This window comes from Schistocerca nitens, chromosome 5 (assembly GCF_023898315.1).
Source record: "Schistocerca nitens isolate TAMUIC-IGC-003100 chromosome 5, iqSchNite1.1, whole genome shotgun sequence".
In the NCBI taxonomy this organism is placed as follows: Eukaryota; Metazoa; Arthropoda; class Insecta; order Orthoptera; family Acrididae; genus Schistocerca; species Schistocerca nitens.
Window position 1 is genome coordinate 166,873,615 of NC_064618.1, and position 27,963 is coordinate 166,901,577.

A 27,963-nucleotide genomic window follows, 5' to 3' on the forward strand; every position below is an offset into this window, starting at 1 on the left:
AATAATATGATAAGTAGTGGAAGTGAAGATTAATTTGCAGAAAGTGAAACGGATTATGAGATGTCAGGTGGAGAAGAGGACTCGTCGTTTTCTTCTTCAAGTGACGATTGTGCGTCGGCAAATGATGACGACGACGACCAAACACAACTAAATTGTAGTGCAAATACTTTTGTTGAAGTAATGGATGAGGCATCAGATAATCCACCTCCTCCAAGCTTTGTGTATGCAGAAGTACCAGGCCTAAACATATACCAGCAAACGCCACACCAATTGATTTTTTCAATTTGTTGTTCTCGATGCAGCTTTTTACGATTATGGTGACAGAGACTAACAGATACGCTCGCCAGGTGATTCAGTCAACGCATTTATCGCCAAATTCGAGACTCAAACAGTGGCAACCAACAACTGTAGCAGAAATGAGGGCTTTTATAGCAGCAGTTTTGAATATGGGACTGATAAAAAAACCGACGATTTTTAGTTATTGGTCAACTGATGCAAACCTGTTGACACCGTGGTTTTCGCAAATGTTTTCACGCAACAGGTTTCAGTTGTTGCTGCGGTTTTTCCATTTTGTAGACAATTCGAAACTTCACCCTCCTGGTCACCCATTATGTGATCCAACAGCCAAATTTCAAGTGTTGGTTGATATTGCCAACAATGTTTTCCTTCGCTATTACACTCCACACCAGCAACTGAGTGTCGATGAAAGTCTTGTTGGGACAAAGGCGTACTCACACCTAATCCAGTACCTTCCCAATAAACATCATCACAGATGGGAAGTCAAATTTTGGATGCTGTGTGATTCAGTCGTAAATTACTGTCTAGGGTTTTATGTATATCGTGGTGCAAAAAGTGATGATGACAAAAACGAAATAAAAGAGAATGGCCTGGGATATGTAGTCGTCATGAAACTACTAACTCTTGGGAGCTACATGCAAAAAGGTTACCATGTGTTTTGCGATAACTTTTTTACATCTATTCCTCTGGCAGAAAAGCTGTATTCAGTTGGCACTTATCTAACGGGAACAATTAGAAGAAAAAGAAAATTCCTGCCACGTGGTCTTCTGTCGAATTATGCTGTAGGTCAGCTAAAGTTTTTCAAGAAATCTTTTATACTTCTCTGTGGCTTCAGACAGAAGAAATCACAGAGAAATCCAGTCCTCCTTGTGAGTACATCATCCTCTGCTACATCATCAGAAAAGACAATTCGCAATAGACAGTCAGTCAAGAAACCGGATGTTATTTTTGAATATAATAAGTATATGGGTGGCATATGATGGCATACTGGTATTTAGATGAGAGGAGGACTGTCAAGATGTGGAAGAAGGTAGTGTTCAGCATAATTGCCAGGATGTTGCTGAATGCATATGTTTTGTATAAGGAAAGCCTAAACCCCAGCGACAAACCACTGACACGGCTGAAGTTTAACAGCATAGTCATTTGCAAACATTCTAAACAGTGGTTTCAGGCAAGGACTGCAACCACAAGTGCAATAGATATAAATGTACCTGCTCCAACAGTATATGGTGTAGAGACTCTTCCAGGGAGAAAGGAACGCCACTGTAGTGTTTGTTCTACGAAGGATAAGAAGTGGCGTTCGCGAACAGTATGTGATTGTTGCAAGAAAGGACTGCATCCTTCATGTGTTGGTCAGCATGTGTGCAGGTAGTTGTCATAACTGCAACCTCACATTTGTCAGTGATTTATGACTGAAGAACTGAGAACACATTCAGAGCAAAACAATTTTTTTTGTAATGTTATGTTCTTTTTGATTTTTTCCTTAGAGAAATAAAAAAATTTTGTAGTCCTTTATGGTGTTTTTGTTAAGGAAACTACAGAGATTCTATGTATACCTGAAATTTTTGAGTATATCATCATTTGATGGGTCTCAAGAGTAAACTGAAATCAAAGTTTTAATTTTTTTCGATAAACCCCATCATGAAAATAATTTTTTTTTTTCTGAAAATATGTTCTTTGACAATGTGTATTGCACATATTACTGTAGCCAGCAGCATTCCCTAAAAATTAAAAAAAAATACATTCCTTTATGGATTAGTTTCGATTTTATTGTAAGTATGGCAGAGGTCTGCATTTTACTGTAAAATCGCATGGCACTTTTAACATGATCTTTTGAGAAAACGTCTGGCACTAAAAGGGTTAAGGAAATGAAAATAAAATGAACTTAAAGAGTCTTTAAGAGATCTCAGCTTGCTTCATCACAAGGTCTCTTTAATTTTCCTGTGGGCAGTATCTATCTTACCCCTAGTGATACATACTGGGTGGCCCAAAAAGGATGGTTGGATTTGAACTGCGTAGTACCATTGAAAGGTGAGGAAGGGGGACCACTGCCGGCCGTCTGCAAGTCGGCCATTACACCCAGTTTGCCACGAGATGGCGCAGTGGACGGTCGAGCATCGTGTTTTTGCTGTGGAACAGTTTTTCAGAAATGATGAATCGTTTATTACTGTGCAACGATTGTTTCGACAACGTTTTGGTGTAGCGCGTGATGGACCCATTCCAGATCGCAGATCCATATCACGTTGGGTGACTGCATTCCGGACAATAGGGTCTGTCAAAAGTGGTAAATCTACAGGGCGTACACGTACGGCAGTTACTCCACAGAACATTGATGATGATAGAGCGTCAGTGCTGCAAAGCCCGCGTCGTTCCACTAGGCGTCGTGCTCAAACTTTAGGCCTCAGCCGTAGTTCGTTGCAGCGTATTTTAAGCCGTGAGTTACAGTTTCACCCATACAAAATTATGATCACGCAAAAGCTGTATGATCGTGATTTTGAGTAGCGAAGACGATTTTGTGAATCAATGCTTGACATCTTGTACTCTAATAATGATGTTGTGCTTCTTATGTCAGATGAAGCCCATTTCCATTTAGACGGCTATGTCAATAAACAAAACTGCAGGTACTGGGCAGCAGATAATCCCAGAGAATTGCACCAAAAGCCTCTTCATAGTGCTAAGGTAACAGTCTGGTGTGGAATTTCAAGATTGGGGATTGTTGGTCCTTATTTTTTTGAGGAGAACAACGCTACAGTCACAGTGACCTCGAAACGTTACGTTAACATGCTACGTAGCTTTTTGGTGCCGAAACTGCGAGAGTTACATGTAAATTGAGATCGAATTTGGACGGGGCCACGGCCCACACAGCCAATGACTCCATGTGTGTTTTAAGGCGGATGTTCCCCCACCACATCATCTCGCGTTTTGGAGATGTCCACTGGCCCGCGAGATCACCTGACCTCTCAGCCTGTGATTTTTTTCTTTGGGGATACCTAAAGTCAAAAGTCTACGTACAGAAGCCCCGAAACTTAATTGATCTGAAGGAGGCAATCAGTGCGGAAATTATGGCAATTCAAGAAGAAACAGTAGTGAAAGTGATGGAAAATTTCGAGGAAAGACTTGTGGAATGCATCACCGAGGAAGGACACCATCTTCCGGAAGTCATTTTCCGTACATGATTTTTTGTGGTTAGTTCTTGTAATTGGGTGCCTGGGAGCATTTAGTTACGTAATTGAATAAAATTAATTTGTAAAACTGATGGAGTTATAGTTATTTAAAATGTGACCATCCTTTTTGGGCCACCCTGTACTTACATTTGCCCCCTAGCCATCCCTGCTTAGTCATTTTCCATTTCCTGCCAATTTCCATTTTTTAGACGTTTGTATTCCTTTTTGCCTGCTTCATTTACTGCATTTTTATATTTTCTGCTTTCATCAATTAAATTCAATATCACTTCTGTTGCCCATGGATTTCTACTAGCCCTCATCTTTTTACCTACTTGATCCTCTACTGCCTTCATTCTTTTATCTCTCAAAGCTACCCATTGTTCTTCTACTGTATCTGTTTCCCCTGTTCTTGTCAATCCTTTACTAATGCTCTCTCTGAAACTCTCTACAACCTGTGGTTCTTTTCAATTTATCCAGGTCCCATCTCCTTAATTTCCTACCTTTTTGCATTTTCTTCAGTTTTGATCAACCATTCATAACCAATAAATTGTGGCCAAAGTACACATATGCCACTGGAAATGTCGTACAATTTGAAACCTGGTTCCTAAATCTCTGTCTTACCATTATATAATCTATCTAAAACCTTCCAGTGTCTTCAGGCCTCTTCCACATATACAACCTTCTTCCATGATTCATAAACCAAGTCTTAGCTATGATTAAAATTTTACCAGGCGTCTTCCTCTTTCATTCCTTACCCCCCAGTCCATATTCACCTACCACTTTTCCTTCTCTTCCTTTTCTTACTATTGAATTCCAGTCCTCCAAGACTATTAAATTTTTGCCTCCCTTAACTATCCGAATAATTTCTTTTATCACATCATACATTTCTTCAATCTCTTCATCATCTGTGGAGCTAGTTGGCATATGAACTTCTATTACTGTGGTAGGTATGGACTTAGTGTCCATCTTGGCTACAATAATGCGTTCACTAAGTTATTCGTAGTAGCTTATCTGTGTTCCTATTTTTTTTTATTCATTATTAAACCTACACCTGCATTACCCTTGTTTGATTTTGTATTTATAACCCTGTAGTCACCTTGCCCAGAAGTCTTGTTCCTCCTGCCACTGAACTTCACTAATTCCCACCATATGTAACTTCAAGATATCCATTTCCCTTTTTACGTTTTCTAACCTACTTCTTGCCCGATTAAGTGATCTGACAGTACAAGCTCCGATCTGTAGAATGCCTGTGTGTGTGTGTGTGTGTGGGGGGGGGGGTTATTGGTCCCCCCCCCCTCTGCTGCTGATAACGAGTTCCTCCTGAGAAGTACCTGCCTGGAGATCCAAATAGGGGACTATTTTACCCAAGAGGACTCCATCTAACCTAACTAACCGTACAGTAAAGCTGCTGCATGCGCTCGGGATAAATTACAGCTGTAGTTTTCCTTGCTTTCAGCCGTTCGCAATACCAGCAGGGCAAGGCCATTTTGCTTGACATTAAAGGCCAGATCAGTCAATCATCCAGACTGTTGGCCCTGAAACAACTGAAAAGGTTGCTGCCCCTCTTCAGGAATCATACATTTGTCTGGCCTCTCAATAGGTACCCCTCCACTGAGGTTGCACCTAGGGTAAGGCTGTCTGTTTTGCCAGTCATCAGTTTCAATTTGTATAATTTAACAGGAGTCTTTCATATAATAACTATTGTTGTTAACCTGATGAAACTTCGATGGAAGGCTAAATCTACTTTCTGAAATCATATTAAAAGAATTTCTTTCCATGATTAATATGTTTCAAAATGGGTATCTGAACTTTTCTATTTAAGGATAGCATTGTGAACAAAAAATGCAACTCTCCATTGTTCATTGGTATTCATTTGTGCATATACAATTGTTGGTTCAGTGTGTCCACATGTGACCTTACAAACTGATTAGCATATTTGTTCATCTCATTACTTGTCATTGTTATCAACCTGTCATTTTAAAAAATCAAGCAGAGTGAGAGAAACTGCAAATTTACTCCTATCTGCACTACAATTCTCAAACCACATTCTTGTAGAACTACTAGTACAAAACACTAGTCAGCATTTCTTCAATTTCGCCTTTGTCACCAGACACGGTCATCATCTTTGTCTTCTCAACTGCCTGAAAAGCTATCACTGAACCACTCAGTACCATTTTCATTTAATAAGCTTTCAGTTTCTTCATCACACAAAGGTGGTGATGCTGTACACTTTGACATGTTTACTCCTGTGTGAACAAAGTTTGCTACCTGATGAAATAATTGTTTCACACAGAAACATCAGTGACATTGATTAGATGATGCTTACACTTGGTAGTGCAACCCTTGCAGCTGATACACAACTCTAAATACATTTCTAGGACCTCCTGAATGTTGCCGACTGCGGGCCCGAGCACCGTTCAAAGATTGTGCAGCACGGCGGCGCCGGGCAGCAAGAACTCAGTTCGAGGAGCACGCACAGCGAAGCAATTGGCCTGCACAACTCCAGTTCATACAGCACAGTGATAGTGCTGCTGTGGATCCTGAGCTGAACTCATGGAACATGGTCAAGGGGTTACAATACCATGTGTGAAGAACGTGAGTTGAGTAACCATGCAAGTTTTTTTCCCATTAGATCAGTATGTTTGTGCTGCAGTATGTTATAAAATTCTGTGGATTTTCATTATTCTGTAGATGTGTGTGACGTATGCTTTCTTCCTATCACCAGGAACAGTTTTCTACTTAACTTGCTATTGCAATCTCATGAGTGTATCTAATTCACTTGAAAATTCTGTGCAATATGTTACAAGGACCTCACCAGGCATTGAGGCACTGTAAGTTTTCTTGTGTTCAGCTTCATGTCATACCACTAGTACAGTTATTTCAACCACTAAACCTTGTAATAGGACAGCACTTGATTAATGGAAACATCACCTGATTCTTCTGAGAAGTCTCATTTTAGCCCATTTACGACAAACTTTTTTTTCTTACATATATATAATTTTATATATATATATATATAATTTTTTTTTTATTCCTGTGTCTTTGTCATCCAAAAACATTGTACATACAGAAATTTCTGCATTAAAAAAAACCAGTCTATTTTTTAGTGTGTTCCACTTTTGAAACAACCTTCTCAGAAGGGTATGTGTCTACATTTTCTTGGATGTTCCACTTTTGGAACAGCTGTCCTGATGGGGCATTGTAAAAATAATCACAACATTTCACACACACAATGTTGTCAAATTTACAAATAACTCCACAGTACGAGCCCATCTATCAGTGCAATGTAGCACCTCCTCTGGTCTGGAAGCATGCACTGATTTGGTTGGGAAGGGCTTCATAAAGCCACTGCAACCTCTCCTGAGGCAAGCTGGCCCACAACTGCTGTAACTGGTCCATGATATCCTGAATACTGGCACTATAATGGAGTTGACATCCAAGCAGGCCACAAACATGTTATATCTGGGACAGATCTGGGGATCTTGATGGTCTTAGAAGGGGATGTTGATGGTCATAGAAGTACCTCAACATCATTTATACACTTTGTAGAGACACAGTCCATGTGTCGACAAACATTCTCCTGTTGAGACATGGCACCGCAATACAATGAGGTAAGATGAGGGCAGAGGCTGTCTGTGATGTATCACTGTATCATCAGAGTTCCCTCATTCACCTCCAGCCATAACCAAAAGATCTACCTAATAACTACCCACAGCATGGCACCAGGAGTAAACTGCTGTGCTTCTCCCAGATATTGCAGGAAAATGGGCCTCTCCTCCTGCCACCACCATTCTTGCTGATGGTGGTCATCTGGGTAGTGCTGAGCTGTGATCCATCACTGAACACAATGCAACACCATTCACCTGCAGTCCATGCATCCCAGTCATGGCACCATTCCAAATGCAGCTGTTCATGTCATTGTGTTAATGGCAGCCTCCACATGGGACAGTAATTCACTAGTATGGCAGGTGCTAATCACTGACTAACAGTGTGGGATGATGCAAAATGTTGAAGGAAACCCATTACTTGTTCTTGGAAGGCAGATGCAGATGTGAAGGTGTTATGATGCGCTTAGTGCACAATACGGCAATCCTCCCTTATGGTGGTCTGACATGGTCAATCAGAACCTGTACACCGAATATGCCTGTCCTCACTTTCCCATGCAGTCCAACATTGGCCCAAAAAACCCAGATATTACACAATTCCACCAGCCTGCCCCTTTCACAAATGCTGGCTCACTCCAGTTCGCAGCATCTCTGTCCCCTTCACAGTGATCATTTAAAATCTGACACTGTTCACACCCCTTATATATCCTACCAGGTAATAACACTACATGCAAACTATATTAATGCACTCCGGTGGTCATAACATTACTGTACAAATTAACAAAGCTAAGATACATTTGTTGTTGGCAGTCTGGTTATTAGTCCAAAGACTGGTTCAATGCAGCTCTCCATGCTATCTACCCTGTGCAAGTCTTTTCATCTTTTCACAACATCGTGACTTACATCCACTTGAGCCTGTTTACTGCATTCCAGCCTTGGTCTCCCTCTTCAATTTTACCCTGCCCACCCCCACCCTCCCATTTGCTTCCATTACCAAATTGACAATTTCTGGATGCCTTGGGATATGTCTTGTCAAGTTGTGCCATAAATTTCTTTTTCCCCAATTCTATTCAGTAGCTCCTCATTTGTTATTCGATATACCCATCGAGAATTCAGCATTCTTCTATAGCAGTCCATTTCAAAAGCTTCTGTTCTCTTCTTGTGTGAACGGTTTACCATCAGCCTTTCACTTCCCTACAAGATTATACTACGGAAATCTTCAGAACAACTTTTGAATGCTTATACTGGTATTAGGTGTTAGCAAATTCCTCTTTTTCAGAAACTTATTTCTTGCTATAACCAGCCTGCATTCTACATCCTCTCTACTTTATCAGTCACTTTGCTGCCCAAATAGCGTAATTCATTTACTAGTCTGAGTGTATCATTTCCTAATCAAATTTCCTCAGCATCACCTGATTTAATTTGACTATATTCCTTGACCCTTATTTTACTCTTGTTGATAGTTACCTTAAAGTCTGTCCATTCCATTCAACTGTTCTTCCGAGTGCCTTGCCACATCCAACAGAATTAAAGTGTAATTGGCAAACCTCAAAATTTTCATTTCTTCTCCTTGAAATTTAATTCCCTTTCCAAATTATCCTTAGTTTTCTTGAATAACATTGAGGGTAAGCTACAACCCTGTCTCAGTCCTTTCTCAACTATGAGTTGTATACTGGTAGTCAGTATTGCCTTCCATGTATGTACATTTCTGTGGAATCCAAACTGATCTTCCCTGAGGTCAGCTTTTTCATTCTTTTTCCATCAAACATTTTTGATAATACTTTAGTGCATATTTATAAGTTATTTGCCCTGTGAATGCTAGATGATCCAAAGTTTCTTCCGTGCACTTTGGATTCCTTCTTTCACTTTTTATTCCATCTGAGGAGTTGCCAAGCATTCAGTACTGATGCATTTAAAGCAAATGTTGTTGCCAGTATCTCTTTTAACCTCTAATTTGTATCTGTATTTGGTGATATTTTCATCCAGGTGATCCACACCACAAATGTATTATTTGTAAGGAGTGACACAATATGCGTGATTAATTTTTATTTTTATTCTTAGCCATCTGCCCCATCTTCTTAATTTATCTGCAGCTGCTACACCTCCCGGTATGATGCAACAGTTACATCATTATTGCTATATACTGATCAGCCTGAACATCCATGGCCACCTACTTATTATCAATATAAACCTGTCCAAGTGATAGCAGCATCACCTGGCAAGGAATAACTGCTAGTCAGAAACAAGCACAGAGCATGCAGTGTCAGTGAGTTTGCTGTCCATGTGTAGAATGAGGAAGGTGCATGATCCATCTGAGTGTGACCAAGGGCAGATTGTGATGGCCTGGAGGCTCAGCACAAGCATTTCAGAAACTGCATGACTTCTCATGTGTTTGAAGACTGCTGTGGTGAGTGTCTTCAACACATGGTGAAATCGTATCCAGACATTGTGGGGTTGGGCGGTCATCCCTCATTGCAAATGTCGGACATCGTAAGATGAGCAGATTTGTAAAACAGGACAGGCAGAACTAACATCGGACTTCAATGCAGGGCAGTGTACAAGTGTGTCTGAACACACAGTGTACCGAACACTCCTAACAATGGGCCTCCGCAGCCGATGACCCATGCCTGTGCCAATGTTAATACCATGACATCAAGAACTATGACTGAAATGCTCACTTGACTGTGGGCACTGGGTGTTGCGTGGTCTGATGAATGCCGATACCTTCTTCATCATGCCAATGGGAGGGTGTAAATCCATCATCTTCCAGGAGGAGAGCTCCTTGACACCTGTACTGTGTAACAGAGACAAGGTGGCAGCAGCTCCATTATACTCTGGGGAACATTCACATGGGTATCCATAGATCCAGTGGAGCTCGTGTAAGCCACCACAGTGGCCAAGGAGTATCATTCACATGGTTGTAGACCATGTACACTCCTTCATGGCGATCATGTTTTCTGACGGCAATGGCATTTACCAAATAAATCTCGGGTGAACAGCCTGGTATGAGTGTGCATAGGACACAATATTTCAGCAATCGACCATGTTGCCATCATCAGGTGCGCTGATGTTCCCCAGAGTATAATGGAGCTGCTGCCACCTTGTCCCTCCTACACAGTACATCAGCACACCTGATGATGGCAACGTGATCGATTGCCAAAATATTGTGTCTTATGCACACTCATACCCAGCTGTTCACCCAAGATTTATTTCGTCATAAAATACGCCTGGAGAAATTGAAGAATCACACGGCAGTGGCATTTTTCAACGAGATAATGCACCATGTCACAAGGCCTGGAGTGTGATGGGGTGGTTTGAGGAACACAGTGGTGAGTTCCAATTGATGTGTTTGCTATCTTCCACTCATGGTACTGGTAGCATTAAACCGTGAACTCTTTAGATCTCCCAAAAAACTAAAATATGTAAATAAGTTCTTAAAAAAAGGGATTACAAATTACTTTTTTCTTCCAGGCTGCTGTCAAGATATGTGACAACAGATCCTCCATCACCAAGTTATGACATATCATTACCATTGATTGGCAACTCCATGGAGTGTTCTGTGCACCACGACCAGATGTTGTTGTTGTTCTGGTCTTCAGTCCTGAGACTGGTTTGATGCAGCTCTCCATGCTACTCTATCCTGTGCAAGCTTCTTCATCTCCCACTACCTACTGCAACCTACATCCTTCTGAATCTGCTTAGTGTATTCATCTCTTGGTCTCCCCCTATGATTTTTACCCTCCATGCTGCCCTCCAATACTAAATTGGTGATCCCTTGATGCCTCAGAACATGTCCTACCAACCGATCCCTTCTTCTGGTCGAGTTGTGCCACAAACTTCTATTCTCCCCAGTCCTATTCAATACTTCCTCATTAGTTATGTGATCTACCCATCTAATCTTCAGCATTCTTCTGCAGCACCACATTTCGAAAGCTTCTATTCTCTTCTTGTCCAAACTATTTACCGTCCATGTTTCACTTCCATACATGGCTACACTCCATACAAATACTTTCAGAAATGACTTCCTGACACTTAAATCTATACTCGATGTTAACAAATTTCTCTTCTTCAGAAACGCTTTCCTTGCCATTGCCAGCCTACATTTTATATCCTCTCTACTTCGACCATCATCAGTTATTTTGCTCCCCAAATAGCAAAACTCCTTTACTACTTTAAGTGTCTCATTTCCTAATCTAATACCCTCAACATCACCCGACTTAATTCGACTACATTCCATTATCCTCGTTTTGTTTTTGTTGATGTTCATCTTATATCCTCCCTTCAAGACACCATCCGTTCCGTTCAACTGCTCTTCCAAGTCCTTTGCTGTCTCTGACAGAATTACAATGTCATCGGCGAACATCAACGTTTTTATTTCTTCTCCATGGATTTTAATACCTACTCCGAATTTTTCTTTTGTTTTCTTTACTGCTTGCTCAATATACAGATTGAATAACATCGGGGAGAGGCTACAACCCTGTCTTACTTCCTTCCCAACCACTGCTTCCCTTTCATGCCCCTCGACTCTTATAACTGCCATCTGGTTTCTGTACAAATTGTAAATAGCCTTTCGCTCCCTGTATTTTACCCCTGCCACCTTTAGAATTTGAAAGAGAGTATTCCAGTCAACATTGTCAAAAGCTTTCTCTAAGTCTACAAATGCTAGAAACATAGGTTTGCCTTTCCTTAATCTTTCTTCTAAGATAAGTCGTAAGGTCAGTATTGCCTCACGTGTTCCAGTATTTCTACAGAATCCAAACTGATATTCCCCGAGGTCGGCTTCTACTAGTTTTTCAATTCGTCTGTAAAGAATTCGTGTTAGTATTTTGCAGCTGTGGCTTATTAAACTGATTGTTCGGTAATTTTCACATCTGTCAACACCTGCTTTCTTTGGGATTGGAATTATTATATTCTTCTTGAAGTCTGAGGGTATTTCGCCTGTCTCATACATCTTGCTCACCAGATGGTAGACTTTTGTCAGGACTGGCTCTGCCAAGGCCGTCAGTAGTTCTAATGGAATGTTGTATACTCCCGGGGCCTTGTTTCGACTCAGGTCTTTCAGTGCTCTGTCAAACTCTTCACGCAGTATCGTATCTCCCATTTCATCTTCATCTACATCCTCTTCCATTTCCATAATATTGTCCTCAAGTGCATCGCTCTTGTATAGACCCTCTATATACTCCTTCCACCTTTCTGCTTTCCCTTCTTTGCTTAGAACCGGGTTTCCATCTGAGCTCTTGATGTTCATACAAGTGGTTCTCTTATCTCCAAAGGTCTCTTTAATTTTCCTGTAGGCAGTATCTATCTTACCCCTAGTGAGATAAGCCTCTACATCCTTACATTTGTCCTCTAGCCATCCCTGCTTAGCCATTTTGCACTTCCTGTCGATCTCATTTTTGAGACGTTTGTATTCCTTTTTGCCTGCTTCATTTACTGCATTTTTATATTTTCTCCTTTCATCAATTAAATTCAATATTTCTTCTGTTACCCAAGGGTTTCTTGTCTTTTTACCTATTTGATCCTCTGCTGCCTTCACTATTTCATCCCTCAAAGCTACCCATTCTTCTTCTACTGTATTTCTTTCCCCCATTCCTGTCAATTGTTCCCTTATGCTCTCCCTGAAACTCTGTACAACCTCTGTTTCTTTCAGTTTATCCAGGTCCCATCTCCTTAAATTCCCACCTTTTTGCAGGTCATAACCAATAGATTGTGGTCAGAGTCCACATCTGCCCCTGGAAATGTCTTACAATTTAAAACCTGGTTCCTAAATCTCTGTCTTACCATTATATAATCTATCTGATACCTTTTAGTATCTCCATGGTTCTTCTATGTATAGAACCTTCTATCATGATTCTTAAACCAAGTGTTAGCTATGATTAAGTTGTGCTCTGTGCAAAATTCTATCAGGCGGCTTCCTCTTTCATTTCTTATCCCCAATCCATATTCACCTACTACGTTTCCTTCTCTCCCTTTTCCTACACTCAAATTCCAGTCTCCCATGACTATTAAATTTTCGTCTCCCTTCACTATCTGAATAATTTCTTTTATTTCATCATACATTTCTTCAATTTCTTCATCATCTGCGGAGCTAGTTGGCATATAAACTTGTACTACTGTAGTAGGTGTGGGCTACGTATCTATCTTGACCACAATAATGCGTTCACTATGCTGTTTGTAATAGCTTACCCGCATTCCTATTTTCCTATTCATTATTAAACCTACTCCTGCATTACCCCTATTTGACTTTGTGTTTATAACCCTGTAGTCACCTGACCAGAAGTCTTGTTCCTCCTACCACCGAACTTCACTAATTTCCACTATATCTAACTTTAACCTATCCATTTCCCTTTTTAAATTTTCTAACCTACCTGCCCGATTAAGGGATCTGACATTCCACGCTCCGATCTGTAGAACGCCAGTTTTCTTTCTCCTGATAACGACATCCTCTTGAGTAGTCCCCGCCCGGAGATCCGAATGGGGGACTATTTTACCTACGGAATATTTTACCCAAGAGGACGCCATCATCATTTAATCATACAGTAAAGCTGCATGCCCTCGGGAAATATTACGGCCGTAGTTTCCCCTTGCTTTCAGCCGTTCACAGTACCAGCACAGCAAGTCCGTTTTGGTTATTGTTACAAGGCTAGATCAGTCAATCATCCACACTGTTGCCCTTGCAACCACTGAAAAGGCTGCTGCCCCTCTTCAGGAACCACACGTTTGTCTGGCCTCTCAACAGATACCCCTCCATTGTGGTTGTACCTACAGTACGGCTACCTGTATCGCTGAGGCACGCAAGCCTCCCCACCAACGGCAAGGTCCATGGTTCAGGGGGGGGGGGGGGGGGGAGACTAGATAGTTGATATAATTGGAAAGAGAAACAGCATTGGTCGTATTTTTTTGTATTATTATCCGCAAAATCAATTTTCGGTCACTTAGTGACCATCCTCAGTGCTGTAATATACAATTAAAATTGGTAGGTACTGGTATCAACAAGCTTAGAACGTCTAAGCTTGTTGATACCGGTACCTACCAATTTTAATTGTATATTACAGCACTGAGGATGGTCACTAAGTGACCGAAAATCGATTTTGCTGATAATAAAACAAAAAAAATACGACCAATGCTGTTTCTCCTCCCAATTATATCATTACCAGCTCTCACACCTTGATATGAAACAGACTGCACTAACTTTATAACCAGATCTACCTGGCTTACCATACCTATGTTGTTTTGCTCCTTGTCTTCCCTAATATGCTATAATTTCCTCATCCACTGACAAATTTACATTCCTCTAACAAAATGTCATCCATTTTTCATTTAGTAATTGCTAGAAGGGCCATACTTAGAGAATTTATTGGTTGGATTCATGTTATCCTTGTCTGAAATCTTAATGTTACTCATAATTTGTATAAATATGTTTTGGGCCACAGATTAAAAATAGCCTTGTTCTGATAATCACCATTCTTTTCTCAATACGTCTCCATTCTAGAAATTTCTTCTGTTAACAGCACTCTTATTTTTTGTTTTCTTCGTTCTGTGCTTCACGATAGAGTGTCTTGTGGAAGTATTATCAGTTTCCTCCAAATCATTATTTTGTACAAAGGGTTCACTATTAGCTTCAACCACCTTCAGTTACATCAAGGAAATTTCCTGCAGCAGTTGTTTTCACTTTGTTTCCAACTAGACAATTGTGATTTTACCCTCTGATTCTGCTGAGAATTGTTTCCCAAAGATATGATCAATATTTTTCTCATCTGCATTGCTACTACCCTCACCTGAAACATCTCAATTTTTTAGAGAGTTATTAAACTGTCTGTAATCAATAGGCAAGGATTCCTCTCTGTTACTATGTTTTGTAGTTCATCCAAAGAGTACCTAAAATCTACAAAAATTCTAAGAAACACTATTGAGTTCACTGGTTTTGAGAGGAAAACAGATTTATATTGTAAGTGTTTGAATACGAAGATTTCTTCATCATTTTTTTCTAAGCCACACATACATTCAAATTAGTCACAAAATTGATGATGTTTACTCACATGTTTGAAGATACCTTATTTGCAGTGAAAAAATGTTCAGAATCAATGTGCTCTGGTACTTATATTGAATGTAAGAAAGGAGTAACCGCAGCTCTGCGTGACAGTGGCACCAATACAGAACCATCATGCAAGAAGTTTTCCTTTCTTCACAATACATTTGTTAACGTGTTGTGAAAACTTTTTAAGTTTCTTAAAAATATCCAGCTATTTGATTTCAAGTTGTAGTTATTGCAAGTTACCCAGCATTTCCCTACTAATAACCAAGCAAGTACCAGTTAATGTCTGACTGTCCTTATTATCGCATTGGCTCAAATAATATCGTATTGGCCCTAAAACTTTGGCCAGAAAAAAGTGGGGTTGCCAATTATATATGTAACTCTGGAAGTATGGGTAAATTTTGACATCATCGAAACTTCAGCAGTTATGCTCATTTCATAGTTCAAAATATCAGTAGTGTTTGAAAATTAATCATTGTGTATGAGGTAACATTGTAACTGTCTTCAGTAGTTGATATTTAATTTGGGTAGTGACAACTATTGTGCTAACAGTTCCATTATTTCACATGACAGGAGGGGCACGATTTTTGTCTAACTAAAGAGAAAAATTTAATCTTCACCAATGAGTTCTACCATTGAAAGAAAATCATCAACAAACTATGGTGTTTGGCAAAGTTGTGATACAAATTCAAAACTAACAGTTATTCATTCCACAAAAAGTACATTGAATAGAGAAGCTGCCAAAGACTGTGGTTTGGACAAATCTTACATGTAGCATTGGAAAATATTCTACTAACTGCCATTTCATCAATAAAATCCTACAGAGGCCCAAAAGTTTTCATTTGTATTGGAGGAGAGGAAAGATGGGATATCTGTCCCTCAAGTAATAATCCAGTTACAGGCCTTGGAAATTCCAAAGAACCTAAACATACAACAGACAGAGTTCCATGAGAGTATCAGTTGGAGCTGCAGATTAATGCATAGAAGTGGCCTCTGTCTGAAGAAGTTCTTCTCCAGCACAGAGACTGCAAGATTTTACCAAGAAATTCACCAGCTTCCAGAACCATGTCACCCAAATGTGGCTGTTGCAGTCTTATCCTCTACACCAGATTGGCCAGGCAGACAAAACATCGGTATTTTGTGACATTATGTGCACTACAAAAGTGGACTATAAAAGTGTGAAAATTATCTCATCTCTCAGGTTTTCTCATCATGGTGGCTTAGTGGTATGCTGTTCCTGACAACAGAATTAATTATAGACTGGCTAGCTACTGTTTATTCAAAGGTTTGGCATGCTGCCCAGTAAGAGAATTATAGTCTTATGTTTGAGCTGATTTCCTTTTCGTGCCACACAAGACCACTGGGAGGACAACATATTTTAGAAGAAGTGTGACAAAAATGCTGAGAGTGAGAGTGCTGAAAGAAATACTTGTAATGAAGTTAACAGTGGCATCAGTGAAGACTATAATTAGAGGCATGGTATCTCTTTGTAATTTATTTGCATTAAAACATTAATCTGTGGACCCTGTTATGAACTTCTTCTTTTTCTTTACTGTTTGTCCCCTGGTGGCAGGATCTGCTGAGTGGATTCACTTTGTCATTTTGTTTCATCATGAGCCATGTCTGAATGAAGAGGACAGCCTTCAGGTTAATGTGCAGAGTTTTGGCCTATTGCCATCTTCATTGTCTCTTGTGGCTCTTTCCCATGACTTGTGCTGTGTACGCTGTCTTTGCAGTTGTATTATCCTCTGTGCACAGCACATGTCCAAATCATCGCAGACAGCTTCCTCACATTTTCTTCTGGCTTGGTGTAACCTCAAAAGATTTCCTGATAATATCATACTAAATGTGATTCAGTTGAGTGATGCCGCCTGTCCAGTTAAGCATCTTTGTCCCCATGCCCTCCAGTTATCATTCTGCCTCTTTTGTAGCTGACCAACAACAGTGCCATAGAGAGCAATTGGACAGATGACAGACCAGTAGGTCTTTGACTTCAGATGGTCCTTCATCTGGTGATTGCAGGTGATTCCTGTTGTCTTTTGCCACTTCATCCAGGCTGCCTGCATACTCGTGTTGACCTTGTCTGTAAGTTGCCCATCACTAGAGATCGTAGAACCAAGATACTTAAATTTTGATACTTTTTGTATATCTTCTCCGTCACTGTTGATGGCTCAAGCTTCTTGTAAATCTGATGTCATGTACTCAGTTGTCTATTTGTTGAGCTGCAGACCATATCATGCAAGTTGGTTGTTCCACTCTTGTTTTAGGCACTGGAGATCAGATTTGTTTCCCGCAGTCAACATGACATCATCAACATAAAGAAGTGTCCATGGCAGTCTGTATGTGCAGGTCTGATGTGACAGTGTCCATCACATGAATGAACAGCAGTGGTGTTACGGCGAAGCCTTGGTGAGCTCCTACTGTGATGCAAAAGTCACTGCATGCTAGTGCAGCCGCTTGGACATAGCTCCTTGGTTCAACATACAGAGGTTATTCCCAGTTAACAAGGTACTTTGGAATGCCATGTTCTTGAAGCACTAATCAGGTTAGAAACCTTTTGGAGGTTTAGAAAAGCGAGGTGCAGTGGTTTGTTTATTTCATGGTATTTTTCAACCAGCAGCCATAACAGCATAGATTGCATGAGTGACCATATTATGAACAGTTTTTGTAAATAGGGTAAATAGATAGTATGACACATTTCTCCTCAAAATTGAGAGTGGGGCTTACGTTCAGAAGCAGCTTACATTAGGGCCATTATGGTATTTTCTTTGCTTTATGCCTACTGTCATCAGGTGCTGTTTGTTCAGAAGGTTCCTGACATTACTTTTACCTCTACTACCGCAACCTATTCTACTATGTAACTGTTTTTGTAGAGCTGGATGGGCTAATGAAAGCTGGTCGGTGTCCCCAGTTAACTGACAAGCAAATTGAGGTTTCTGATTAGTTTACTCTCTTTGGATGTCTCTTCAGCTTGCTTGTTGCTTTTTCTTAAGTAGATTCCTGACATTACTTTTATCTCTGCTACCATAACCAATTATGCTACATACCTTTTTTTTACATGAGCTAATTAAAACTGGCCAGTCCCCCCAGTTAACTAACTGACAAGTAAGTTGGTTCTGACTAGTGTACTCTGTTTGGCTGTCTCAACGACTTGCTTGTTGCAACTGGTTGCAGAGTTGCCGACTTATGTTGCCCAAATGAGTAATTTGAGCTCTGTTCGATGATGCTGTGAAAAAATGGAGGAGCTCACTTGCAAAACATGCCACATAGAGAGGCATTTTCTCTGGAACACTATTGCATTTGTAATATGGAAATAAATTATATTCAGTTACATCTAGCTGGTTGCCTTGGTGGCTTATTTTGTAAATCACAGATTATGAATCTGAAGGTCTGGACCCTAAGATTTTTTTTCAATTCCTTATCACTTTTTTCACCTCAAGCAATAGTTTTAGGGTGGATGATGACAATACCTTCTTATGGCAAAATGAAGATCAGATGTTTCACAAGGCTAAGAACTATTCTGTTTTAATTTATATTTATAACTCCACTCCCCTTTACTTCTTTTTGTGTGGAAATGCCAATTACTTATAATTCACTGCAATTTTAGTGACAGTAAAACGTTTTCTTTTAATATGCTTTGCCAGGGTTAGAAGTTGTTTTTCTGATTACACAGAAAACCATGTAAAGAATTTTCCACAATTTAGTTTTCTGCTTTCCACATAAGAACTACCATACCCTTTTAATATTCTCATCTCCTGAAGAGTATGCAGCACATTGTCTAGTGGTAGTGGTTAGCATCACTGCCTCTAGGTCAGGGGGGAGGGTCAGAGATTTTCTTCACTTGAGGATGTCTGCGTTGTTGTAATAATTTCATCTTGTCTCCATCACAAAGACCTGTAAATCGTTAAGTGGTGTCAAATAGAAAGACTTGCACCAGTTGACTGAAAAACCCTAGAGGGGTCATCTGTCCAATAATACCACATCATCATTCCATTTCCATATGATTATTTCATTTCATCCCTTTAGAAAACAAAGTACACTTACATCCTAAAAACCAAGAGAGCTTAATATATAATTTTCTTCTGAAGAATTTGATTATTTTTTGTCCCATGCAATTGAAATGTAGCAGCATATTTGATACAATTTTTCCGCCGCATGTCTAATCCCCTCTGGAGCACATTTAAACACAATAATTTGTGAAGAGTTTTGTATCCAAATGTTTAAAAACTTTGAACGGAAACAGAAGATTCTTAGCTCAATCCACCTAGTTCACCTTCCCATGCTTCCTATCCATGGGTTCAAATGCCATGAGTGAAATTATGGGAAACCTCCACATTTATAAAACATGCCTCATGACTTACTATAGAATGTCAGTTAACCTTTAATCACATTTCCTGTATGTGTCCTTTACTTGCCTTAAATGATTTTAGCTTCTGGCTGTGAAATGAGGCAACCGTCTCTCAATCCCAATTTTTCTGCATGTTTTTGTAACTTCTTGTCCTTGGTGAACATTATTGACACATTAATCACTGCTCCCAATCACTACATCAAGATCCACATAGAAGTTAGCTACATTTTTTTCCAACAAATCTGACATATCTCTTCTTTGAGTGGGTTTCTGAACTATCTATTATTAGTAGTTTTCTGAGAAAGCTTTAAGAGGTTTTTCTCAGACATTTTTGCAGAAGTTGCCACTTAAGAAATTGTAATTTGTGGGGATGGTTGAAATTTCCTCATATTATTATGGTATGACATAAGAATGCATACAACATGGGACTAGGGGTTTCTCCTGAAGGTGTACTGGCACCAGGTAGAAGGACCACTTGTAGTCTACCATTGGTAGTTAATCTTTCTCAAACCACTTTGCATGGAGACTTAATTTTGAAGCTATATGATCGAAGTATTATTCACTGCTACCAGTTATGTTCTACCCCATCAAGTCTTTTCTTTTGGTCAACACATAGGTTTTTTCTGTCTGTAAGTCTGCGAACTTTTGATGTAAAGTATTTAGATTATTATAAGGGCCTTGCTGCTTTTCAGCTGATTGTATCCCAAATAGTTTTGCAGTTAATTGCTAAAGACAACCTTAATGTGGAGTAATGAATATCATTTTTCCTTTTGGTATTTTAATTATGTACATCTAAATCTACATCTAGACTCTGGAAACCACTGTGAAGGGCATGGCAAAGGAACGTCCCATTGTACATGTTGAGTGCAGGAAGAATGATTTGTTTAAATATCTCTGTGCATGCCGTAATTAATCTAATCTTGACTTCATGATCCCTACCTGAGTAATATGAAGGGAGTTGTAGTATATTGCTAGACTCATAATTTAAAGCCGATCCTTGAAGCTTTGTAAGTAGATGTTCTCAGAATAGTTTACATCTATCTTCAAGAGTCTGCCAGTTTAGTTTATTCAGCATCTGTGTGACACCCATGGGCAAAACAAATCTGTGACCATTCATGCTGTTCTTCTCTGTATACGTTCAATATCCCCTACAAGTCCTATTTGGTACATGTCCCGCACACTTGATCAGTATTCCAGAATGGTCACATGAGTGATTTCTTAGCAATCTGCTTTGTAGACTGATTGCATTTTCCCAGCATTCTACCAATAAACTGAAGGCTATCACGTGTCTTACCCAAGACTGAGCATATGTAATCCTTTCCTGTCATATCCTGACAAACTGTTACACCCAGGTATATGTAGGAGTTGGCCAATTCCAACTTTGATCCATTGATATTATAGTCATAGAATACTATGTTTGTTCATTTTGTGAAGTGCACAGTTTTACTTTTCTGAACAATTTAATCATATTGCCAATCTTTGTGCCACTTTGAAATCTTATCAAGATTGAATATTTATGCAGCTTCTTTCAGTCAGTATTTCACTATAGATAACCATATCATCTGCGAAAATTCTGGGGTTACTGTTGATAGTTTCTGCAAATTCATTAATGTACAACATGAACAGCAACATTCCCAATAGCCTTTCCTGAGGCACACCCGAAGTTACTTCAGCATCTGATGATGACTCGCCATCCAACATAATACATTATGTCCTTCCTATCAAAAAATCATCAATCCAGTCACAAATTTAATTGATACCCCACATGACCATGCTTTTGACAATGAGCATAGGTGTGGTACTGAGTCAAACGCTTGTTGGAAATCAAGAAATACTGCATCTAGCTGACTGCCTTGATCCAAGGTTTTCAGTATGTAGTGATAAAAGTGTGAGTTGGGTTTCACATGACATGTTTTCAGAGTCCATGCTGGTTGGCATGGAGGTAATCATTCTGTTCGAGGTACCTGATTATGTTTGAGCACAGAATATGTTCTAAGATTCTACAACAGATTGATGTCAGGGATATTGGAAGGTAGTTTTGTGGATCACTTCTACCACCCATCTGGTAAATGGATATGACAAGTGATTTTTACCAACTCCTGGACAAGGGTTTTTGTTTGTGGGATCTATGATAGATTATAATTAAAAGATGGGCTAACTCAGCCATAAATTCATTGTAGAATCTGATAGGGATTCTATTGTGCCCTAGACTTTTGTTCAATTTTAACAGTTTCAGCTGTTTTCTCAACACTGCTGACGCTAACACTTATTTCACTCATCTTTTCAGTGGTCTGAAGGTTACATTGGGGCAGTTCTCCGAAGTTTCCCCTTTTAAAGGAATGTTTGAAAATGAGAGTTAAGCATTTCAGCTTTTGCTGTGGTACCCACAATTTCAATTCCTGTCTCATTTGTGAGTGAGTGTGTAATGTAACAGCTCATTTTTCAGAAGATTTTGACGTTAAGTTGGATAGCTTGATGAATTATCAAGTCGTTAGGTATGACCCATATATATATAATTTCACCTTTTGAACTATGCAATGTGATTTTCAACAACTTCTTACCAAAGTACTGGCTAATGTTGCTACATCCATCCTTTGGAAGGAACATGTATCATTGATTAATTTTGTCGCAGTTAGGATTTTTAATTTACAAACTGTTTGATAACAAAAGGGGCATCAAATGTACTGTATTTCATAAAGTTAGAAACATATAACAACTGTCTGTCATACTGTAAACTTGCTGTTCTGTTGTTTAACATAATAGCATCTAATTACTTCATAATTATTGCAATTCACTGTACAAAACTTGTGGACAGTGTAAACAAAGCATTTATTTAGGCTACTGAATTGAATTAAATTGAATTGAATCTTATTTGATCCTGTAGGATTATATGGTGTACAGTGAATGTACATGTAATACAGGACATGTCAAAAATACAAAAACCTTCAATATCATACTTCCTAACTGTTCCAACATCATTGATTATAATTAACAATATTTAAAGATTTAATATGAGCAGTACTCATTAACACAGTAAAATTCCTTTTCTGCCAGATAGTATTTTTGGTTCTTTGAAAACTTAGTGTCATGTATGTTGCCAAGCAGGTTCTTAGGAAGACTTCTTAGTAATTTGATACCTGAGTACTGGGTCCTTTTTCAAGCATTGTCAGTCATTGGGGTATGTTTCATATGTCATTCCTCCTCCAGGTGTTGTGGGTGTGTTCACTAGCATTTGTAGTCCAGTCTACACTGTCTTTTGTGACATATAGTATAGTTTTATATACGTACAAGGAGAAAAAAGTTAAGATGCCTAGTCTTTTGAAGCAGTTTTTGCATGTTTCAGAAGTCTTTCTTCTTAATATGATTCTGACTGCCCCCCTTTTTTTATGTGAACACCCTTCGTATTTCTTGAATGTTTGAGTTTTCCCACACTACAACTCAGTACTGCAGGTAGGGTTCAAATAGTCCATGGTATACTGTGCACAGAAGCTGTTTGTCTGCATATTGTGCTAGCTGTCTCATTATAAATATGACTGGACTATGTATTAAAATTCCATCTACACTAAACAATAACATACTCATATCTGAAGCAGAAAACATTGTAAAAATGCTTGGAATAAATTATTTAATTTCAGTGCAATTAACAAAAATGTAATCAGCAATGTCTATTTGAATCATTTCACTTATATTTCCATAAAAACAACAAATATGTATTTGAATTTGTATCCTGTTTTGCACTTCAGTTGTAACCTCCAAATGATAACATTTTGTATAATTTTGAACAACTTCTGTGATTGTAATTAATGAAATTACTATGTGCAACAATGTTCAAATTGTTTGCGAGAGTATGTAATCCCACAAGAAATCATGAGGAAGAGCCAATACAATGTGAGATTTTGAGCTAAACTGTGAGACATAACGTCAAATAATTTTGTGTACATGCTTGAGTTACACCCGTCCAGTTTCGAGAACTTTTTTTTATTTCTTCTACTATTTTCTTGATAAACATTTGTAAAGACTTTTCCTTTCATTTACTTTTATTTGACAATTACCATCCCCAGTAAGGCAGTTACACCACAACTGGATACTAATTTTGGTGCCACTAACAGTCTTTACATACGACCAGAATTTCTTCGGGTTTTGTGGAAGATCGTTCAACATTATTCTGCTACAGTAATCATTGAAGGCTCAACGCATTTCACTCTTGACAGACAAACACATTTCATTCAGCATCTCTCTGTCTATAGCCCCATGTTGTGTTTTACACCTGTTACTGCTACTATCTCATTCATTCCTTCCTATTGGTGCCTTCTCTTCCCACTGTCACTCTCTCTCTCTCTCTCTCTCTCTCTCTCTCTCTCTCTCTCTCTCTCTCTCTCCCTTGTTGATATTGTTATGAACTATCACTCATTATCACTTACCCTCACCCACTTCCACTTTCTCCCTCCTCCTATTCCTTTCCCACTGGCACTGTCTCCTTCACTCTTTTCCTAGTAGTTTTCTGTCCCTGTCATCTATGTTTCACTGACATTATGTCCCTTTGTTTTTCTCACACTACCATTGTCTCCTTAACTGCTCTGCACCACAATCACTGTCTGCTATTTTCCAGTATTTATTACTTTCCCATCTCTTTGCCATTGCCACTCTCTCCTCTCTCAGTATAAAAAACTGTGAATATGTTCACATGCTAAAATTTTGGGGAAAATTTTTAAAGTTTCTGAGGAAGGTAGAATGATGTAGCTGGTACTAAACTTCTCAGTCAGAATGTTTTAAACAGGAGCATATTGACCTTTTTTGTGCTCCAATTTGGGCAGTTTTCTGCTGGTTCTCTTCTTTTCCCTGCCACAGCAGGGCACATCACTGGTATGAAAAGAACTTTATGGGTCACTAAAATTTTGATTATTTACTTGTGTGAAATTAAAATAATACAAAACTATATCATTTTCCACCTCAGAGCAGATTTTACATGCATAAAAATTTTGCATGTGCCTCAGTACTACAACATGGAGTTCCCAGAACCCTTTGATGATAAGGAAGATACTTTGCAGCATATTTCTCCATATTTTGTCACTTAATAAACTACGTATGCTACCATCTCCCACTGGATTTTACGTGTCTATTTTACGTGTGCAAGTAGGGTAACTTCGAACCTCTGTAGGTCATAAGCAGATAAAGATATCAAGAAAATTTTCAAGGTTGTTCAAGATCAGAATCTTGGGAATATATCATAAAAATTTAGCCATTTGCTAAGCATTGTCATCTTAGAATTTGTGGATTGGTTTTAGTATGATTTTTTTTTTTTTTGGGGGGGGGGGGGGGGGTTCTGAGGAATTGTTCTGAGCAAATGGTGCCTCCAGAAGCACCTTAAGGACCACCGTGGACCACATCAAAAGCATAAAGAACCAGTTGATGTGCTCTGTTTGCCTAAGCATGAGGAGGTGTGTAATATTCATACTTTGACCCCATACTATTAGATAGTGACAGTAAGACGATCCTTCTGCTAGGTACAAGAATGGTCCCTAGCCCAAGGGCTATCCAAAACTTTTGAGCCTACCTTCCTATCACCAAAAGAAGCTGAGGTATGAGCCTTGGAAGTATCCCATTTTTATGCACAGTGTTTTGCAACACATTAGGTAACACATACATACCGATTTGGTATATAGTGTTACAAGATGGATCGTGTTTTTGTACACAGACAAATAGCATAGTAGAAATTTGATGCAAACCACATGGAAACTTAAATACAACCACTACATCAATTATTTTTTTAAATGACTTAGTTAGGTTTAAGAAAATAGTATCAGGTAAGTGCTATTTGTGTTCCAGTAATTTTCATTGTTAAATGCATTCTTGTGCTTATCATGTAAGCGAAATGTTCATGCAGACATAATTTATCCATTGATTTCAGATGAGTTGTTAATGTCATTTATGATTACAGCAATCTAATAGCACTGAAAGGTAAAATCAGAAATTATCTACTATTTGGATTATTTTTTTCAGTAACTGTTACAAATAATGAGTGAGTCATCTGGAGGAACTAGGAGACTGGGTCTGGATTAGATCATACAAGAGTGCCTGATTAATGGATGAACAAGTCTTTATTAACTGATACACAGAAAGTGTTTAACTTATCCAACTTAGGTACAAGGGCATGATGTTTGGTATAATGGAAATAGTCATTAACAGCTGCAAACTGAATGAAACACTGTAGGTGAAAGTTATTCCTAAACTGATAAATAATGCCTACAATAGACTTGAAAAATTGAATATTGATGCTATTTTGTCTAAAACTGACATTCTGAGCCCGTGGCTGTGTACAGAAAAGACAACAACAACCAGCCATCTTTTTACAATGCTATTTATTTATTGAAATAGCTTCATTACCAGTTTAAAACTGAAAGGTTCATCTTCAGATGGCTATTTCACATTAAAATACATTTTATCTTAACGTGGACTAGCTGTCTGAAAATGAACCTTTTGATTCAAAACCGGTAATAGCGCTATTTAAATAAATGAGAAACATTGTAAAAAGTGGCTGGTTGCTATTGTTTTCTGTATAAGAGTCAACCTGTATGTTGAATATTGATTAACTGAATACCAAATTCTGTTCATTGTACTTTGCATTTTCCAATACCTACTAGATTATTGCACATTCTGTCCGCCTGTGTAGCTGGCTGGTAATGTGCTTACCTCCCCATGCAAGTGGGCCCGGGTTCGATTCCCGACCAGGTTGGAGATTTTCTCCACTCTTGGACTGGGTGTTGTGTTGTCCCAATGAAATAAGACTTGCACTTGGTGGTCGAACTTCCCCAAATGGGGCCTCCTGACCGACAATGCCATATGCTCATTTCATTTTTCATTGTACATTATTTTACTCACCATTTGCCATTAGAGTTATCTGCTCTTGTAATGCAGTTGACAGAGATTTGTTACGCTAATATGAGTAACAAGGATTGTACTAATCCTTCCATAAGCATTTCAGGTTTTCAGTATGGGTTCCGTTAGTGACAGAACAAACTTGACTACGTGTGTACCAGTAATTGAAGTTTCTGACGTGAATTGCTCCAGAAACCACAACAGTGGATTGTTACCTGGGTTGTGCCTCAGCTAATTTGTAGGTAGACTCAGAGTCTAAGCTGAAATGGTAAAGGATTTATAATATAATCACCTGATATCCCTTTTTGATTCACTGTACTTGTGTACTGTGCTGATTCTTGTCATTGACTCCATCTCTGTAGACTGAAATCTGAAGCTGAAAGTGAAAGTTCAAACTATCTCCCAAATACACAAGTAAGAGATATTGCTTCTTCATGCAATGTTGTGTGTTAATATTACAGTAGGAAACATTTATTGTAATACATCAATCTCCTGAAACATTAACATTCTTTGCATTTGTTGAGAAAGTCTTTCCACATCATGGGATACAGACAGAACCAGTCTTCTTCTGTCCTGGTCGTGTCATCCTTTTGTTGTCATGGGTCTTCAGCATTCTCTGGAGCACTGCGTGTCTCCAAGAAGAGGAGTACCTCCATGGAGCAACTGCCAACACAGCAAGTGATTGTATGGTAGTAACCAACTGTCAGAGCTAAAAACATAGCATCCAGCCTCCCAGTTTCAGGCACATACAAATGAATTTTCGCACAGTATGCGTATTTGTATTTATTGATCACTTAATGAAATTTCTATGTGCAGATGACAAACATAACTCATTATTAACAGATAGCAATTTATCAGTTCAATGAAATTATAAGTTATACTTCAACAGCAGCCCACTTTGAAAATGTGTTCATTGGGTTGCCCATCTGCAGGCACAAACAATATGGAGCAGATGGTTTGTACATCTGCCCCCTAGTACAACTGTGCTGTGATGCATTTATGAATTGATATCTCTCTCTCTCTCTCTCTCTCTCTCTCTCTCTCTCTCTCTCTCTCTGTGTGTGTGTGTGTGTGTGTGTGTGTGTGTGTGTGTGTTTTTCTATACTTTTATTTCAGGTAATCATTAATGTGTATAATTTTTGTTACAGATTTGTACTTGTCTGACAGAGTGAGCACCACAACATCTATTCTACAGAAGACACATAATTCTTGTCTGTTCAATTCCAAAGAGCTGCAACAATTTTGTTATTGACAGTATACTGTGAAACAATAACTTTCCCAACTTAAGTTAGCAATTGATGGCACATCACAGTACATTTGGACAAAATTATACTCATGCTAATGAACCACTGGATGCACTTTCAGAAATCATCAAAACAGATGCACAAGAAGTGGAAACATAAAAATGTATATTGACATGTTCAAGAAGCTGCTTGTGGAAAAAAAAAATCTGTTGTTATGAGCTACGATAAACTCAATATTGTACATAAATGTACAGTTTCAAGTTAACTTTTTTTATTTAGCCTGATGTCTGTATCAGAGTATTTCTACATTTTGTATAGCTCATATATATTTTTAGTAAAAATTTTTGTATTGTATTTTTGTATGCAGACATTTAAGGCTTTTGCACCTGTGTCA

General features: G+C 38.9%; 1 protein-coding gene across 1 annotated transcript; it reads left to right on the top strand.

The window, feature by feature from the left end:
- LOC126259734 (piggyBac transposable element-derived protein 4-like) lies at positions 1 to 27,954 on the top strand. The gene is made up of 3 exons (XM_049956717.1): positions 1 to 1,665; positions 5,840 to 6,056; positions 27,474 to 27,954. The coding sequence occupies exon 1, from the start codon at positions 297 to 299 to the stop codon at positions 1,275 to 1,277; it is 981 nt and encodes a 326-aa protein (XP_049812674.1). The 5' UTR covers positions 1 to 296; the 3' UTR covers positions 1,278 to 1,665; positions 5,840 to 6,056; positions 27,474 to 27,954.
- The last annotated feature ends 9 nt before the right edge of the window (positions 27,955 to 27,963 follow it).